Source organism: Solanum stenotomum, chromosome 4 (assembly GCF_019186545.1).
Source record: "Solanum stenotomum isolate F172 chromosome 4, ASM1918654v1, whole genome shotgun sequence".
Taxonomy (NCBI): domain Eukaryota; kingdom Viridiplantae; phylum Streptophyta; class Magnoliopsida; order Solanales; family Solanaceae; genus Solanum; species Solanum stenotomum.
Window position 1 is genome coordinate 2,378,466 of NC_064285.1, and position 16,632 is coordinate 2,395,097.

The 16,632-nt window shown below is 35.1% G+C and overlaps 2 protein-coding genes across 7 annotated transcripts; one reads left to right on the top strand and one right to left on the bottom strand.

Annotated features, from left to right (window-relative positions):
• The first annotated feature begins 932 nt into the window (after nt 1–932).
• Nucleotides 933–7,486, top strand: LOC125861854 (protein EARLY FLOWERING 3-like). Its single transcript, XM_049541744.1, has 4 exons — nt 933–1,578; nt 2,557–3,329; nt 5,856–5,907; nt 6,152–7,486. Exons 1-4 carry the CDS (start codon nt 1,390–1,392, stop codon nt 7,301–7,303), a joined length of 2,166 nt encoding a protein of 721 aa, XP_049397701.1. The 5' UTR covers nt 933–1,389; the 3' UTR covers nt 7,304–7,486.
• A 1,276-nt stretch (nt 7,487–8,762) lies between these two features.
• LOC125861912 (nuclear poly(A) polymerase 4) lies at nt 8,763–15,493 on the bottom strand. 6 transcript variants are annotated; one of them, XM_049541818.1, is made up of 12 exons: nt 15,147–15,163; nt 14,450–14,611; nt 14,207–14,336; nt 14,031–14,108; nt 12,992–13,099; nt 11,875–11,937; nt 11,599–11,760; nt 11,153–11,266; nt 10,990–11,064; nt 10,525–10,854; nt 10,234–10,398; nt 8,763–10,083 (listed from the first exon to the last, which is right to left on the bottom strand). In XM_049541818.1, the coding sequence occupies exons 3-12, from the start codon at nt 14,330–14,332 to the stop codon at nt 9,472–9,474; spliced, it is 1,833 nt and encodes a 610-aa protein (XP_049397775.1). In that variant the 5' UTR covers nt 14,333–14,336; nt 14,450–14,611; nt 15,147–15,163; the 3' UTR covers nt 8,763–9,471. The 6 variants fall into 6 exon arrangements, with proteins under 6 accessions (XP_049397775.1, XP_049397777.1, XP_049397781.1 ...); XM_049541820.1 differs by lacking the exons at nt 14,450–14,611; nt 15,147–15,163 and adding an exon at nt 15,326–15,490; XM_049541824.1 differs by lacking the exon at nt 12,992–13,099 and having other exon boundaries at nt 11,022–11,084; nt 15,147–15,162.
• Between the last annotated feature and the right edge of the window lie 1,139 nt (nt 15,494–16,632).

Here is a 16,632-nt window from a genome sequence, read left to right on the forward strand (position 1 = left end):
TATTTTTTAGGTGGACGTGCAGCTTGGAAACGAAGTGATGGGATCATGTTAGAAGTTATTTATTTGAAATGTAAATTTTTTAAACAATTACTATACTTAAATTAAGGTTATGAACTGTTTTTAACTTTTAGAATTTAGAAACCTATAAAATGAACATAAATTCTAAAAAGAAAATGGTACAAAAGAGACATATTATTATAAGGTTTCAAAGAAGTGAAAATTATTTTGCCAAAAGTGAAATAAATAATAGTACATTTAATTAATTAGGAATTATTAAAGATAAGGTAAAAAAAATATTAGGCCATTAAATAATATATTATACTACTAGAAAAAATTGTAAGTTCCTTGATCTGTTTATTGATAAAGCTATAGGTTATTATTTTCTTTCTTTGAAAAATTAAAATCTTAATTTATAATTTTAAAATAACATAACAAGTAACTGATTCACGATTTGTAATTAACAAATTTCAATGATATATATATATATATATATATATACTCCATTTTACATTATTTTTCTATTATAATATTACACTAATTTAGTAATGTAAAGAATATTTTGAACCTTTTTTTTTTTGAAGAAAAACATATGCAAAACAAACCAATATGTCATTTAATCTTATGATATTGAACATTTCATGTGAAAAATTTGAATTAATAAATAGTCAACATGAAAAAATATTAATTTATTAATACAACAAAAAATAAAATCAATACAAACGTGTAAAAATACTTGATCTATTTGATATTTTCTGAAATTAATCAAAAATTAATATTCCGCGCAACGCGCGGGTACGTATACTAGTAAAATTAAAATAAGACAAACAAACTAAATTATCGGAGAGTGATCTCAACTGAATATTTTAATAATCCTAATAAATAAATACTCTCTTATTGGATGCTCTCCATTTCTCTCTGTTCTATCCAAGAAATATTGGGTCCTCCAATTTTGCACTTTTTTGCCCCTTCCATTTTCACACAGTCGTTTGATCTTTTGCCGACTTTTCCAATTACTTCTTGTTTTTTTCTTCACTGTTATCTCTTCCCTGATATTATTGTTCTCATTACCTGATCACAGAAAAATACAATAGTAATTTTGTGAAAGTATACATCTTTTTTGCTTCTGGGTGCTTCAGAAATCTCTTGATTTCTATGTAAAGATTGTGTTTTGGGTTTCTGGGTCGGTTGAATTCTTGTTTTTTCAGGTGGGTTTTGCTTCGTTTTTTTCAATTTTGATTGGTTTTGCTGAAAAGTGCAGAAATTTGATGTAATTGGACGGATTTCTTTGAATTTTGGAACTTGAATGTATGGTAAAGTTTCGTTTTTTGGATTGAATTAATGAATGTTGGAGATTGGGTGAACCTGTTGAGAAGCTATTAGAGGGAAGAAATGAAGAGAGGAAAGGGTGACGAGAAGTTAATGGGACCTATGTTTCCAAGGCTTCATGTTAATGATACAGAAAAGGGAGGTCCAAGAGCACCTCCAAGAAACAAAATGGCTCTTTATGAGCAGCTCAGTATTCCTTCTCAGAGATTCAAACATGGGATTTCGAATAATCCTAACAATGCAAATATCCAGGTATTCAAACTGAAATTTATCCCTTTTGCTGAGTGTATATAAGTAATATATGTGAGCTGATTCATTAATTTGGCCAATAGAGTTGGAATTAGCTTTGAATGTATGATATTCCTTTTTGCTGAGTGTACATGAGTAACATATGTGAGCTGATTCATTAATTTAGCCAATAGAGTTGGGCATTAGCTTTGAATGTTATGGTTTACTGTTATGATTGGTAGCTTTTGATTTTAAGTCTGTTGTTAGACCTGTTTAAGATAAAAGAGTTCATTTTTATCCTTTTTGAATTCTTAGTTTTGTTTTTACCCAAAAAACACTCTTATAGGATAGGATGGTTGCTTTTCTCACAGGAATTGGGTTAAATTGCAATGAGTTGCTGAAGAATTGTAACAGAATCAATTGTCTTAACTTTGTGATATTGTTTAAAATCATCTAGATTGACTATTGTGTGCCAGCATTATTGAGATAATCACTAGATGATATGCACACCGTTCGCTAACCTCCTTTGTTTTGTTTTATTGGGAAAAAGGTTGGGGTGGCTAGACACCACTTCCATTGGCATGCTTTGCATAACAATGAGGAAGTTAAGTATTAGCTCGAAATTCTTAAGTTCTTCACCTTAATGTTCCAGCAGGATGTTATTAACTAATTTATGTGATTGTCCTTCTCTTAAAGGTCTGTTGAAGAGAATTTGAATTACCTCATTCAATTAAGTAAATGGTTTTGTCATTTCCTTGCTTTCTTTTTTCTAATCTTTTTCTTGGAAACTAAAGATAATGTACTAGTAGCAAACGGACTGCTACATCAAAATGTGTTCTTAATGTAAGCTGGTATTACCTTTAATCTTTATGCAGTTTAGAGGTTTCATGATGTTATCTGTTTCACTCCGGATTTGATTTATATTTTTTGTGCATGGTGATTATGAATCTTGTAGATGTTTGAATGTATGACCTGACTGATTTAAGCAATAAAATTGTGCAGGGGAATGGACGTGAAAATGATGATTTTTTCTCAGTACAACTTCCTCCATCAAGACATCCTACTGAAAATCCACATTCCTGCAGTTCAAATTCAAAAACTCCTTTGCTGCCAGTTGAGTCTAACAAGAAAACAGAAGAGGATGACTTCAGAGTTCCTGTATTTGTTAAATCCAAGGCAGGCCAAGGAGATGGAAAGCTTTATAGTACTCTGGATGGTAGAAAGCTCTCTGCCTCTACTGCAGTACTTTCGGGGCATTCTAGAAAAGACTTGAATGACGAGAACTCCAAACAGATCGCCGTAGGCAGAAAGATTTCGTGCAACTCTACCTCAATTCCATCAATGGATAAGCTAGATGATGTTCTGAAGAAGGCTGATGTACAATTGCAATATGAACCGAGAGATGACCCTGATAATATTTTTGGCATATTTTGTAAGAATGATCTGCTACGACCGGAATGCAGAGTTGATTCTCAAGTTGGTGGCACCATGCTATCTGAACCTGTTAGGGTTGTTGATAATGGTGATTCTTCTCTTCTTGTGAAGGATGTTGCATCAAAAGAGCAGATAAGTCCTAATAATAATCACAGTAATGATAAGGAATCAAAGGAAGACAAGGCATCTGAATCATTACAAACAAAAATTGTGGACCGGGGTGACGACTTATCAGAGACTTCCATGGTGGAATCTATATCTGGAATTTACATATCTCCTGACGATGTTGTTGGGATAATAGGTCAAAAACATTTCTGGAACGCCAGAAGAGCTATTGCCAAGTAAGTTCAACTGTTTTGTATTGACTTGGTGAATGATAAGTATTTGAGCTTGACATTTGAATTTTATCATCATATGTGAAATATGAGTCTGCCAACTCTTTGGTAGTTGGGTGGATGATCTTGTATGTTGGCTTTTGTTTTAAACTTGATTTCCACTTAACTGATGGTGTACTTCCAAGTGCTACTCAGATCATCATTTATAGAGAAAGTGACCAGTTGACCTCTATGTGTATCCTCATGGTATTTTATGTAAATGAGGTACGTTCTCCTGGAGTAATTTTGCATGCTGTAACAACATTATCTGTTCTGTGAATGTATTACATGTTCTCTTGAAATATCTGCCTACTTTATCAGTTAGGTCACTTGTTATTCAGAATGATCCCGAAGGATATTTATCACTTGTTAGACATCTGTTCCTACTTAAATTTGACATTTGAACTGCAATATGTTTTAGAAGGACCTTGTCAGATAATGCATCTTGATAATCTTTCAATGTCATGATCTAGTCTTGCCACTGGGTGCAGTTTGAGTGGCATGTTTAGTTATTTAGATGATTACGAGTGACATGAGCTTTGCTACAACATGAAACTCCCCCACATAAATAGTTTTATTTAAAAAAAAATTGTAGTCTACTTCATCATTTGTTTTTGTAATGCTAATGGTCTTTATTCAATTAGAGCTTTCTCACCTTATATTAGGATATTTATTGGTTTTCGTTTGTCTCTGCTGGGGGTCTTAACAATTTAGACCGAGTGGTTGCTGACTTGGTGCAAGTGGATGGAGTGTGAAAGGTCTCAACACCTTTGAATGGGATAATGACCCTTTTGAATACTACCTCCTCTTGTCCATTATAAATGACCTTTTAGCTCAAAAGAATTGATCCAAAATAAGTGTCTTCGAGAAATCAAGAAGACATTAATTTTTTTCTTTTCAAATCATTTCTTGTTCTCTCTCTTGCAAGATTGAATAAGCTCAATCAAATTTGACATTCCCATCGCCTCACCCTTACAATGGAATTGGAATTCAAGCTCAATTAGAAATATATAAATTTCGCCTCATTTTCAATGTCAATGTGTTAAATTCAATCAAAATAGATGTTTGTAAGCCAAGAAAAACAATTAAAGCTACATTATAAAATTTAAAGAAACACAAAGTAAGTGACTACATCCAGATCACTATTGAGGAAACTAGAAACAAAACTTAACTGAAATAATTGAAAAGTATTTATACCATTTTAGGATCACATTTCAATTGAGCAAAAAATCGGTGTTTCCTTTAGTAATCAACACATTAAATGAATATCAAATCCATCTTGTGTTGCTACTCGACAAAATTCTTCATCATCAAGATAAATATATGTTCTTTGCATTATCTTACTGAATGAATATTGGATAACTTCAGTATCCTCATGGCCATTTTGCCTTGATAGTAAGAATAATTTATAATTTATTCAATGAAGTATGACCTTACAATGTCTTTGGTTATTCAAATTACTGGTTTTTGTCTCTGGATTATGGAAGCTCTGTTACGACTCTTTTAGCTTGTTCTTATGTGATTTAGGGGAGCATACCAATTTTTCTAAAGAAGAGTTAATTTCCTTGTGCATCAAACCCTGGATGGGCTATAACAACTTAAAGCTTAGATTCTTATGAAGTTTCTGAAAAGGCAGTTCCCTAGTCTCTTCGTTAGAACTCATATATTTGTTTTGCTAATTCACTACTAGAGCTCGACATATTTCTTTTTCCATATGTCTCTATTGTTGTGTGAAAGAAAAAGATATTCAAGGAAAGAAATTGAAGGAGAAAATCAGTCCAGTAGATACATGTGTATAAAGAAACATAAATATTGAATTAAATTAACAGGAAAACAAGGAGAGAGGCAAAATCGGTTTTCCTTGCTTGGGCTGGTGACCCCCTCTGTTTTAATAAGTTCACATGAACAAAATTAGTTCTGTGGTGGAGAGAGGCAAAATCTGGTGCTAGCATACTGATGCATTTTAATGACTTCTAAAGCTCTAATTTCAGTGTGCATCCTAGAACTACATAAATGGGTTATGCTGTGATGGAAGCTGTCTCCACCACATATTAGTGCTGTAGGAAAGGTTATCATGTTGACAGCCTTATATTTTTTGATTATGATATAGAAGAGATGTTGTGTGTGTGAAATCCGTAGAAAAACGGGAGGCTTTAAATATGGTCTTGTCTTCTGAAGCTCTAGAATTTTTTATCACCCGGTTGGTTGTCTATTGCTGTTTTAGGTTCTCTTTTGTTCAAGCGTCTTGATGGAACTGACTACTTTTTAGATGGGTGAGGATATCCATCCCCCTTTCTTTCGTCAGTATTTGTTGTTGTCTTGTCTCTAGATTAACTTAGTGGTATTCTCTCTTTAAAATTGTTTTCAGCAGTGCACTAGTCTTTTTCTTTTTCATTTTTAATTGATAATTTTTTTCTCAATGCACTTGAAAGGGCTAACTTCTTTCTATTTGTTATTTGTTTGCTTGACGTTTTCCCTGTTGTCCTGGAACAGCCAGCAAAGAGCGTTTGCGGTTCAAGTTTTTGAGTTGCATCGTCTAATAAAGGTGAGGTAGTATCAGAATGCAATTTTGTACTGTAGACAATATAGATGTCATGTTGAACTGGATTGAGTCATTACAGAGACAAGAGGAGTCAGTCTAGTCCTATGATGTAAACATTTTTAGCACTATCTTGGGTGCTGTGCCTTTTGAACTAATAAACTTATATATCAGAAAAACACAATTTACATTTACTTTTTTTCTTATTGAATTAAGTAATTCTGCTGAAGCTTTTGTGTAACTATAACAGGTCCAGAGACTCATAGCTAGTTCACAAAGCATGCTTGAAGATAGTGCTTATTTAAGCAAAGCTGTAAAGGATTCATCTGCTAAAAAACTTCCGTTGGAGTATATCGTCAGAGATGGTCACACTGTTTCGAAGCAGAGGAGGAATTTTGAGAAGCCAAACACTAGGATGGAATGTTCTGCGGAAAATACAGTAGGCAAACCTGTGAAGGATTCATCTGCTAAAAGACTTCCGTTGGAGTATATTGTTAGAGATGGTCACAATGTTTCAAAGCAGAGGAAGGATTTTGAGAAACCTAACATTAGTATGGAATGTTCGGCTGAAAACACAGTGGGAAAGGCATCCTTCTCTTCTGTGCAAAATAATAGCCAGCCTTCAAGCTACAGTTTGTTTCCAGGTCACCTAATAACAAATGACTCCACCATGGGTCCCTGGAGCTTCAATCAACCCTCAGGGCACCAATGGTTGATCCCAGTCATGACTCCTTCCGAAGGACTAGTATACAAGCCATATCCTGGACCCGGAGTCACGAGTTCAATCTGTGGAGGTTATGGACCCCCAGGATCGACTCTGATAATCGGAAACCATTCAGCTCCATCTTATGGAATTCCAGCTTCTCATCATCAGTATCAAGGGGTCAGAATGCCTTTTGCACCTCCAGCTGGTCACAACTACTTCCCTTCGTATGGCATGCCAGCTATTAATCCAGCAATCTCATCTTCAGCTGTCGATCAATCAAGTCTGTTTGTTGCTCAAGATTTACAAGGTCAGTTATCAGGAGGAGGAGCTAATATTTCTGTTCAACGTCAGAACTCGAGTAACATGCCAAGCAATAAGAATGGAACTGTCCCAGATGTGAAATCTCATTCCTATAGAGATGCTGAAATGCAGGCCAGCACTGCAAGCAGTCCAAGTGGAACAGCTAACAAAATAATTGTGGATAACGCCACAGAGCGAAGAAATGTTCTTCCTCTATTCCCAACTTCTCCAGCTACCAAGAACCCGGATATAAGCTCCCAACCTCAAATTCCTAGTCATGATGCTCGAGTCATCAAAGTCGTACCTCGTAATGCAAGGTCTGCCACAGAATCTGCTGCTCGGATTTTTCAGTCTATTCAAGAAGAGAGAAAACAATACGACTCTGGTGTTAATTAATCATCTATAGACAGTAGTTATCTAGTCATGAATGTGACCATTAGTTCATTATGATGTGTTTATGTATAATTTCTAGTAACCTTTTAGATAACAATATTGTAACTGGAATTTATTGGTAAGTGAGTCATTTTGTAAATAACATACATACCTTGTAATTATATCACTATTACATGATTTTTCTTCCTGGTGTTGTGTACAGAATAGTGAACATTGTTTTTAAACCCTCATATAAGTTATAATTTATCGGTCTTTTGTTTATCTGTGTTGAGGTGAAACTCTTACAAATATCAGTTTATCAGAGATGTTGAAGCTTATGTTGCTCGGATTCTCGCAATACTTGCATTAGATCCTCCAGTCAATAATGTTGTCGCATCTGTGTGTTTGTCTCTTTTAGTGAAGGATGAGTGTTTGTCTCTCTGCCAATTGTTTATCTATAAGAATAGATTGGATATATGGATCTTGGAGGACTAAGAAGCACGGTTATGGACCTAAAAATGCAAGGTTAAACTTGTATTTAACAACCAAGGTATTCATCACAGTACGCGTCTTCTTCGGTGCTATAGTTATTGGAAAACTGTTATGTACGTGTCTTGGATGATAAAGCCTATGCACTTCCTGGATGGTTAATTGGTATTTTATTGGTTTAACAAAGGGTTATTTATGGATCATAATACTTTGAGGAATATTGAAGGTCCACAAGGCTCAAAACCATATACTTGTTACCCTTATAAAAAGAGCCTTTTAACCATAGCCTAGCTTTCTGTCATCTTGTTCTTTTACCTATGTAGTTTTGGAACTATGAAATATATGCTATTAGTATTTATTAAGCTTCTGCTTTTGAATATGAAAACTATTTGATTTGTTTCTCCAAGAATATTGCTGCAACTATTGTCTGATCCTCTGAAAATGCACGCTTCAACCTCTGATGCGTTGGTCGTAGCATAGGTACAACAACATATTTAAAGTATCTTACATAGAAGCGACAACATTTTGGCTGGAGGATCTAATATAAGTATTGCGACACTTTTGAAGAATCCGAGCAACATAAGCTTCAACAGCTCTGATAAACTGATATATGTAGGAGTTTCACCTCAACATAGATAAACAAAGACACAGCAAAATCATGTAATAGTGATATAATTATAAGGTAAGTATGTTATTTACAAAATGACTCACTTACCAAATAAATTCCAGTTACAATATTGTTATCTAACAGGTTACAAGAAATTATACATAAACACATCATAATGAACTAATGGTCAAATTGATGACTCTAACATGATGACTAGGAACTTGAGGTTGGGAGCTATATCGTCAAATTCAAAGGAGAGAAATAAGTCAGGATTGATGAAGAAAGGGGTATTGATTATCGAACCAAATATTTTATAATAGTTTTACCTCATACCCTACTTTTCTAGTAGTTGACATGTGACATAGAACAACATAAAATTCTACAATTTAGCCAAAAATATTATATTCATCACAACAATAGAATACCATACAACACAGTGCTAATATGGCTTTTTACGAATTCAGTCTTTTCACCATCCATGTTCTCTCTCTCTTACAAATTTTCAAACTTCTGTCACCTCAATAGCTATGCTGCTGGACTCTGGTGCTGCTTTCTAGTTCTACTCTCTCTTGCTGTTGATTTTTTGTTGTCTGGGGGAAATCTTGATTTTGCTAATTTGATGAAGTTGTGCTGCCTTTAACCCCTGCTGCTGGATTTGTAGTGTAGTTCATGCACTATCTGATTATCACTTCGACATCCATCCCACAACTGAAATCTAGTCTGCGAAGCTTGTATCATCCTGCAACGACTCAAAGCTTCCAGTCTCTCACTGCCATCGGCCACTATTCGTGAGTCAAAAACTCAGAGACTCCTCGAGAGGTTTTGAATTTTGGAATTTGATGCGAGCACATTTCAACTCCTTCACACCATCCACCCACCTCAAGTTTGTATACCTGGTCCATCGAGCTGCTCATCATTATCCACCTTCCTGCATAGCCTGCGAAGCTGGGGCACCTCTAGAACATTGTTCCCAAGTACTAAGCGCCTCCTGGCAACGGAAGAATGTTATGTTGGACTGGTCAAGAAAACCTTCTTTTATAACTTCCAACAAGTTCCTCGATGTGGTGATGTCTAAACTATCAGTGGAATTTTCATTTCACTCAGAAATGCATGGTTTCTGCTCCCCAGTATCCTCTGTTGATTTATCATCAGAACTTTGGTTTTGAAGGCCAGCAGTCTTAACCTCCTGGAGTGACTCCTCAGGAGTGATTATCTGTGATGATCCGCCTGACCGACTAGAAACACTTGCAGGAGACACAGATCCTATATCTTGAGGACTAATAGAAGCACGTTTCGGCAGTTTGTCGGACTGTACATCAACTGTATGGGTTTCCTGCTTCCTCTTTGAACGCCTTTCTTCAGAAGACATGCAACCTTTGGCATCTGTCTCGGGAGTATGTTGAATTGTATTTCTAGATTGACGTGGTCTCTTATACCCATCAGGAAAGACATAAGCAGGAATTTCCCTCCTAGGAACATGCGAGACATAGATATCCATGCCCGGTCTCCAATAAGAGTACATGCTTACATCTTGCTTAAACTCATCGACTGTTCCACGAATATCAAACTGTTGACCTTCTTGTACTTTGACACCCTTTTGCCTCTGCAAACCCATGAAAAAAGTACAATGCGGGCATGGCTTCGACATGTCCACAAATTCATTAGGATAAGGATGGCACTGCAACGTCCCATTGGTGTCCCGCTCAATCTGCAAAGCATCAACCGAAAACTACACATTACATCAATAGAATAAGAAGAAAAAGGACAAGGAAATTAGATCTTTCCCTCCCGGACTTTATCTTTCTGTGCTAACAATTCTCATCAACGTGAGTTAACTACAAAAACTACCAACTTTCACCTTTAGCGTGAGTTGTCGAAGCCGTGATTCCACCCAGCCTTTCCAAGCTAGCAAATCACCATTATCTGCTGCTACGATTTCAACCTGGAGATAGTTTTTGTACGCCTCAAAGAAAAAATAATGCTCAAAAAGAGCAGGCCACTGTGCTTTATTCAACTCCACATCCTGGACAAAAGAATAAACTAAAAACATCAGCACTACTTACTAAAATTTGTTACAAGAAGAAGGGGAAAGAAAGAACACTGAACCTTTTTTTTTATGACAAAAGAACACTGAACCTTTATAGCTTACCTCACAAATCTTGTTACCAATCTGAAATTGGTCCATCATTACTCGAAGAGTGCTTGGTGAGACGTTATAGCTAGAGTTCATGCAAGGGTAGGCAGGAGTGATGATTGGCATATGATGAGTTCTGTCTTTAGGATTCTTGCGCGGATCCCAAACAAGAAACCCAAGTTCATCCTCTTCTATTGGGCATAACATCACAGGATTTGGCCAACGCCATTGTGTATAAACACGGAAGAACCTAGAAACAAGCATACTAGGGATTGCATTTGGGTAAAACTGGCAAATGCGAGCAACCAAAAGAGCCCAATTCACCCCACCAAGAAATCCAGTAACCTGAATAAGAAGCACAGAAGAGGCAAACCAGAAAATCATGATCAGATTGGGATATTTCTAAAGAATGGCGCCATCATATCAAATTAATGGTAAAGAGTATGACCAAACAAGAAGAATGACTAGAGAGAGAGAGACCACTGAGATGGTTCGAGGGACTAGGAACTCACATTGGAATAAACACCACGTCTTTTGGCCCAGAACTTCAGACATCTAAGAGTTGTGCGGAAGTGCTGCAAAAGTTTTAAGTAAACATGGAAATGATCAATCATTTAAGGGAAGGAGGAACACTGATGGTTACCTTAGCATTGGGAACTAGTTTCAGTATTTGATCAGCAACTCGGCAACCATTCAGACTTCGAACAGTTGGTCCATCCACATTATAGAGTATAGATTGGTCTGAGATATCCAAATCCTATTGCCAAATCAAAATTACAAGTTGGAGTTGAATTCAATTCAGCATAACAATATAATTGAAGCCTGAATAATAATATTCAAGAACCACATGTTTCATATCCAAAGCTCGCAAGAAAAGGTGGAACACAGTCGAAATACGCATAATAAATGAGAAGTTGTTATATTCTCCATTGAATGAACGAATCCACGTAGACCAACTCTTCAAGTACCAGCCTTAACAAACAACATCCATGAAATCCTTGACATACCACAAGTTTCAAAAGGGAAATAAAAAGAAAAAGGAAACTACACAAATAAAGAACAATTCATGAAAACTTAATTCCAACTTACTTCAGGAATAACCAAGAGAGTTATACTTGCATAAAGAAGATCAATTGATATCCCTTGAAATTTGAATTTCATAACAGGGACATGAGCATCGGGAACTGGTTGAAGTTCACGAACTTCTTCCATTTCAGCTAAAATATCATGAAGAAGGATAAAGAAATCTTCCTGCATAGTAATAAAAAAAAAATGGGGTAAACACAAAAAGGAACAATTTTAATCAAATTATGTCATGTTCACTGAACCACACAACAAAAAATTTGACCAGTGGGTTGTACTCACTTCTCGATTGACATAGGAGGGACCAACACACAATGTGTCAACGTCAGCTCCTGGTCCATGAACCTGCAAGGAGTACAATACCAACTTATGCATTTGTTGAGCCAGAACCTCAAGATAGTGAACGAAGGGACCATTCAGATTCTAAAGTAACTTACATGTGAACCAGATTTAAGGGGAATAAAAATTCATGTGGACGCCACGTAGGAAATAAAGTTGGGGACAAAGGGATTTAATGGTCAAGGGCTTATATGTGCTCAAAGTTGGACGGTATGGGAAATATATCAAAAAGTATAAATATAACCTTTTTTGAAGAGTACATGGGAAAATCTGACCCTTTCCGCATATCCAATACTTCTGTTGGAGATGTGTTTAATGTTGTTAGAGATTTGTATGTCAGTACAGAATGTTGAGAACTTCTACTGTTTAAGAATCTAAATTGCTGAATATTAGACTGAGATAGACATAACCAGGGATAGTGAGGATTCGTATTACTAATCCCAAATAGCTTGGTGTATGTTGTTTTTTCCAGTACTGAACACATTTACCATCTGCAGAGTGAAGACGCATCCTGTTCAAACTTTGTTTCAGGTTTTTCATGGATTTCCATACCTTTGTAAAACTAAATTACAAGAACTACAACCTCATGGAATTCCTTCATCACCTTAAGTAGACCCAAATAAAAGCACTGCCTCCATTCTAGGACAAAATAGTTCAACTACTTAACAGTCCCGTGAGATATTGCACAAATCTAAGTCCATTGGTTATTAACCAAGGTTAAACTTGCAGCACAGAAAATGGAGCAGCATGAGATCACTTAGAGACTAATTGCAAAGCAGGAATAAATTGGAAGTCCTAGACTAGTGTTGTTACTCAGTTTCTAAAGGTGCCGTCCAAAATTTTAGTAAGTTGAACTTCACATAAAACGGTCCACATAATGCATAGCATTTCTAACCTCCAATCAGAAGAAAGCTAGGAACATAAACCGAGTAGAGGGTATGTTAATCTTACAGGTGAAGATTTGAAGCATAATTAACATCCAGAGAAGAGGATTCTATTAAGCTGCTTCCGGAAGAACTAACTACAAGTAACTTCCATAAACGCTGAAACTTTTACTTACCCCTAGACGATAAGAGCCAAAGGTGACTATGATAGCATTTGCATCCTCAACCATTTGATCTTTGTAGCCTCTCTGGCGAGTCAATTGTTTGACCCATTGTTTTACAATCTACAACAGAATAGTGACTGGTCATTACAACTTCTTTCACTACACTTCCATGGATAGATCACCTTATGAGAATCCAACACTATTAGTTGGATATTATGGACATATGAAATGAATTCAATATGCAAATGGTAGGATAATACAAGAGGGATTATTGCAAGGAGCTAAATATCAAAATAACCAGCAAATCCAATGCATAAACTGAAAAGTTTTTTCCTAGTACATGACAATTCTGGCAAACAATAATGCATATTTCATCAAATTCATGTAAACATAAAGGGGTCGTCTGGTAGCTGGATAAAAAGCAAATTATCCATGTATTAATGTCCGTATAACTTGTACGAACTATGACGTATAACTCTAGATAGGAAGGAGTGGAGGTCGCTATTAGGGTAGAAGGTTAATAGGGGTAGAGTGTTGTTTTTCCTTGCGACGGTTTAGACTTGTTAGTGCCTGTCGTAGTACTAGTCACACACTTGTAGTTCTTGTTTTTGCTATCTATAGCCATATGTTTTTTTTGCATTTCACTTCCCACGCTATTTTGTTGTTGTTATTGCTCCTTTTAAAATTGTACACTGCTTTTTCTTATTAAATGTTCTGTTTTCTTCATTGTTTTCCTCTTCTTTTACTTGGGTTTGATACACTTGAGCTAAGGGTCTTTCGAAGACAGCCTCTCTATCTCCATAGTCTGCTCTCCAGACCCCATTTAGTGGGATTTCACTAGATATGTTGTTGTTGTACAACGTATGAAAGGTAGATACGAAATAAGTTATTTTTGGTATAGAATTAATACAACGTTTGGTTGACAATTTAGAAACCCGCATAACTAATACATAATAATTGATCTCTACATAACTAATACTTGCATAAAATAATACATATATTCTCTCATAACTAATCCAAATTGTTAAAGTAATTAATGTGGTTTAATTACCTCGTCAAGTCGCCGCAGTACTTCTTCTCTCCTTGCAGTCTCTTCCTCACTCTCATACAATTCTGATTCCCTCAAAAACTACCCCATCACCATAAAACCCAAAAGTCAATACAAATTCATAATCAAGTGAAATCAACTCAGACAATCCTAGAACAAAAATATAAAAAAAGAACTACCTTTTCTAGTTCTGCATTTCTTTGAAGATCTGCCTCAGTGGGTCCAGCAAGAGATAATGGCTTTGTGACACCATATTTCTTTGGTGGTGGTGAAGCAGACTCACTTAAGCTCTCGGAACTCACCATCACACTGACGAGAAAAGGAAACAACCCAAACCAAAAAGAATACCAGTCTGAGTTACCAAACTTCAGATCAGCATAAAAGCTAAACTTTACACGTCATTGAACAATTGAAATACAGACCACTTTGTGGGATTTCACTGAGTATGTTGTTATAGTTGTTTGTTGTTTGTTGAACTAATGAAATGCAGAACCCGAACAATCAAATGAAAAAGGCCAGTCAAGTTACCAGAATTCAAATTAGCATAAAAGCTAAACTTCACAGATCACTGAACCGATCAAATGCTGAACCAGAAAACAAAAAAATGAGAAATTTTTAACTATGAAGGACAAAAATTGAAATGGAAAAACCGCACGAGAAACCAAAATTCAGATTAGAGTAGAAGCTCAATTTCACAGATCACTGAACCAATCAAATGCGGAACCAGAAAAGGAAAATACAGAGAATTTTTCAACTCTATGAACATAAATTGAATAGAAAAAATGCGAAAAAGACCAGTCGAGTTGCCCAGAATTCAAATTAGCATAGAAGCTGAACTTCACAGATCACTGAACCAATCAAATGCCGAACCAGAAAAGGTAAAAGGGAGAATTTTTTTCAACCCTATGAACAAAAATTGAAAAGGTAAAAAAACCTAGAGCAGAAAAAGACCAATCGAATTACCCAGAATTCAAATTAACATAGAACCTGAACTTCACAGATCACTGAACCAATCAAATGCGGAACTAGAAAACGAAAATACAGAGAATTTTTCAAAGTCTATGAACAGAAATTGAAAACGAAAAACCCTAGAGCAGAAAAAAAAACCAGTCAAGTTACCCAGAATTCAGATTAGCATAGAAACTGAACTTCACAGATCACTGATTACTGAACCAATCAAATGCGGAACCAAAAAACGAAAAAAAACAGATTTTTTCAACCCAATGAACAAAATTGAAAAGTAGAAAACAACCCAGAGCAGAAAAAGACCAAATAGAGTTATCCAGAATTCAGATTATCATAAAAGCTGCTAAACTTCACAGATCACTGAACCGATGAAATACTGAACCAGAAATCAAAATGGAAGGAAAAAAAGGATAATTTTTCAATTCAGTATGAATATGAAGGCTCTCATAAATTTGAACGAAGGAATATTCAGTGTATATAGAAAGAGAAAGAAATCTGGAGAGGATAAAGCGGATTTTGGGGGTTTTGCCGCTGGGTTTGGCAAATTACAAGGGGTGGGGGGATTGCTTTACTAAATTAGATGTTTCGGTTCGAGTTCTAGGAAAAAAAATCTCGTTGAAAATGTTATATTTGTATCATCAGCTTCGATACGAATTTGAAATACTATATGAAAATCAAAAAAAGAATTAACCATTTTAAATTAGTCAATCAAATACTATACTATCTTTCTCTCTTTCTCTAAAAAAAAGATTTCATTTAACTGATTAGTTATTTAAATTTTTACTTTGTTGATTATGATTCTATTTTCGTCTTGAAATTTTATTAATTCATAATTCAGTTGATTGATTATATATATAGGAGTACCTTTTTAACGAAAGTTTGATTCCCACCTTTTAGTTCTCTTCTCTATTTTTTCTTTGTCTATCTTAATTATTTTTCTTATAATTAAATCGTAAATAATTAAGCACTAAATCTATATAAAATAACTAATAAAGAATATTTTAGTCTAATTCTAATTTTTTTTTCCTTTTAAAATACTTTTTGTTTTATATATTAGCTCAAAATGTATTAATTATTTCTTTTGTTATGTTATATTGCTCTTTAATTTGAAAACTACATATCTTAATTATGACATATAAAAAAAATTATGATTTATTTTGATGAAAGAGACTCACGGAGAATTAATGATAAGTTAAAGGTATGAAGACAAATTTTGGAGTCTAAAATATTAAGTTTGAGTAGGATCAAGATTTGACTATTTGGAGTGTTAATTCGAAAATATGATATATGAGGCAAGCGTGAATGACATTCAAAGTGTCCTCGGGTCTCTGATCCATGAAACTAGAGAAATTGACGATAATGTCACATATTATATTTGTGCGGCATGAATAAAGTAGAAGCTTGTGTTCAACGTTTTGTGTGACAAAAATATACCATCAAAACTAAAGATAAGTTTTATTGAGTGAAATTATGAAATAAAATCACATATTTAAATTCTACTTGATTTTCCGTGGACTAATAAATTTGAATTAGTACAACAATACACATTAATCATTTTGAAGTATCACCCAAATTAAGAAGAAACAACATCATATAAGGATTAAATGTTTAATAAAGAAGAAACTCTTCTCATCTATCA

Bases quoted from the DNA above. Each gene is read 5' to 3' on its own strand.
- LOC125861854 (XM_049541744.1), top strand. From the start codon at position 1,390: ATGAAGAGAGGAAAGGGTGACGAGAAGTTAATGGGACCTATGTTTCCA. The intron at 1,579-2,556 runs GTATTCAAACTG...AAAATTGTGCAG, and splicing joins CTAACAATGCAAATATCCAG to GGGAATGGACGTGAAAATGA. The intron at 3,330-5,855 runs GTAAGTTCAACT...GTCCTGGAACAG, and splicing joins GCCAGAAGAGCTATTGCCAA to CCAGCAAAGAGCGTTTGCGG.
- LOC125861912 (XM_049541820.1), bottom strand. From the start codon at position 14,332: ATGGTGAGTTCCGAGAGCTTAAGTGAGTCTGCTTCACCACCACCAAAG. The intron at 11,938-12,991 runs GTAAGTAAAAGT...TACTCCTTGCAG, and splicing joins TTGGCTCTTATCGTCTAGGG to GTTCATGGACCAGGAGCTGA. The intron at 11,761-11,874 runs GTGAGTACAACC...ATTACTATGCAG, and splicing joins CCTCCTATGTCAATCGAGAA to GAAGATTTCTTTATCCTTCT.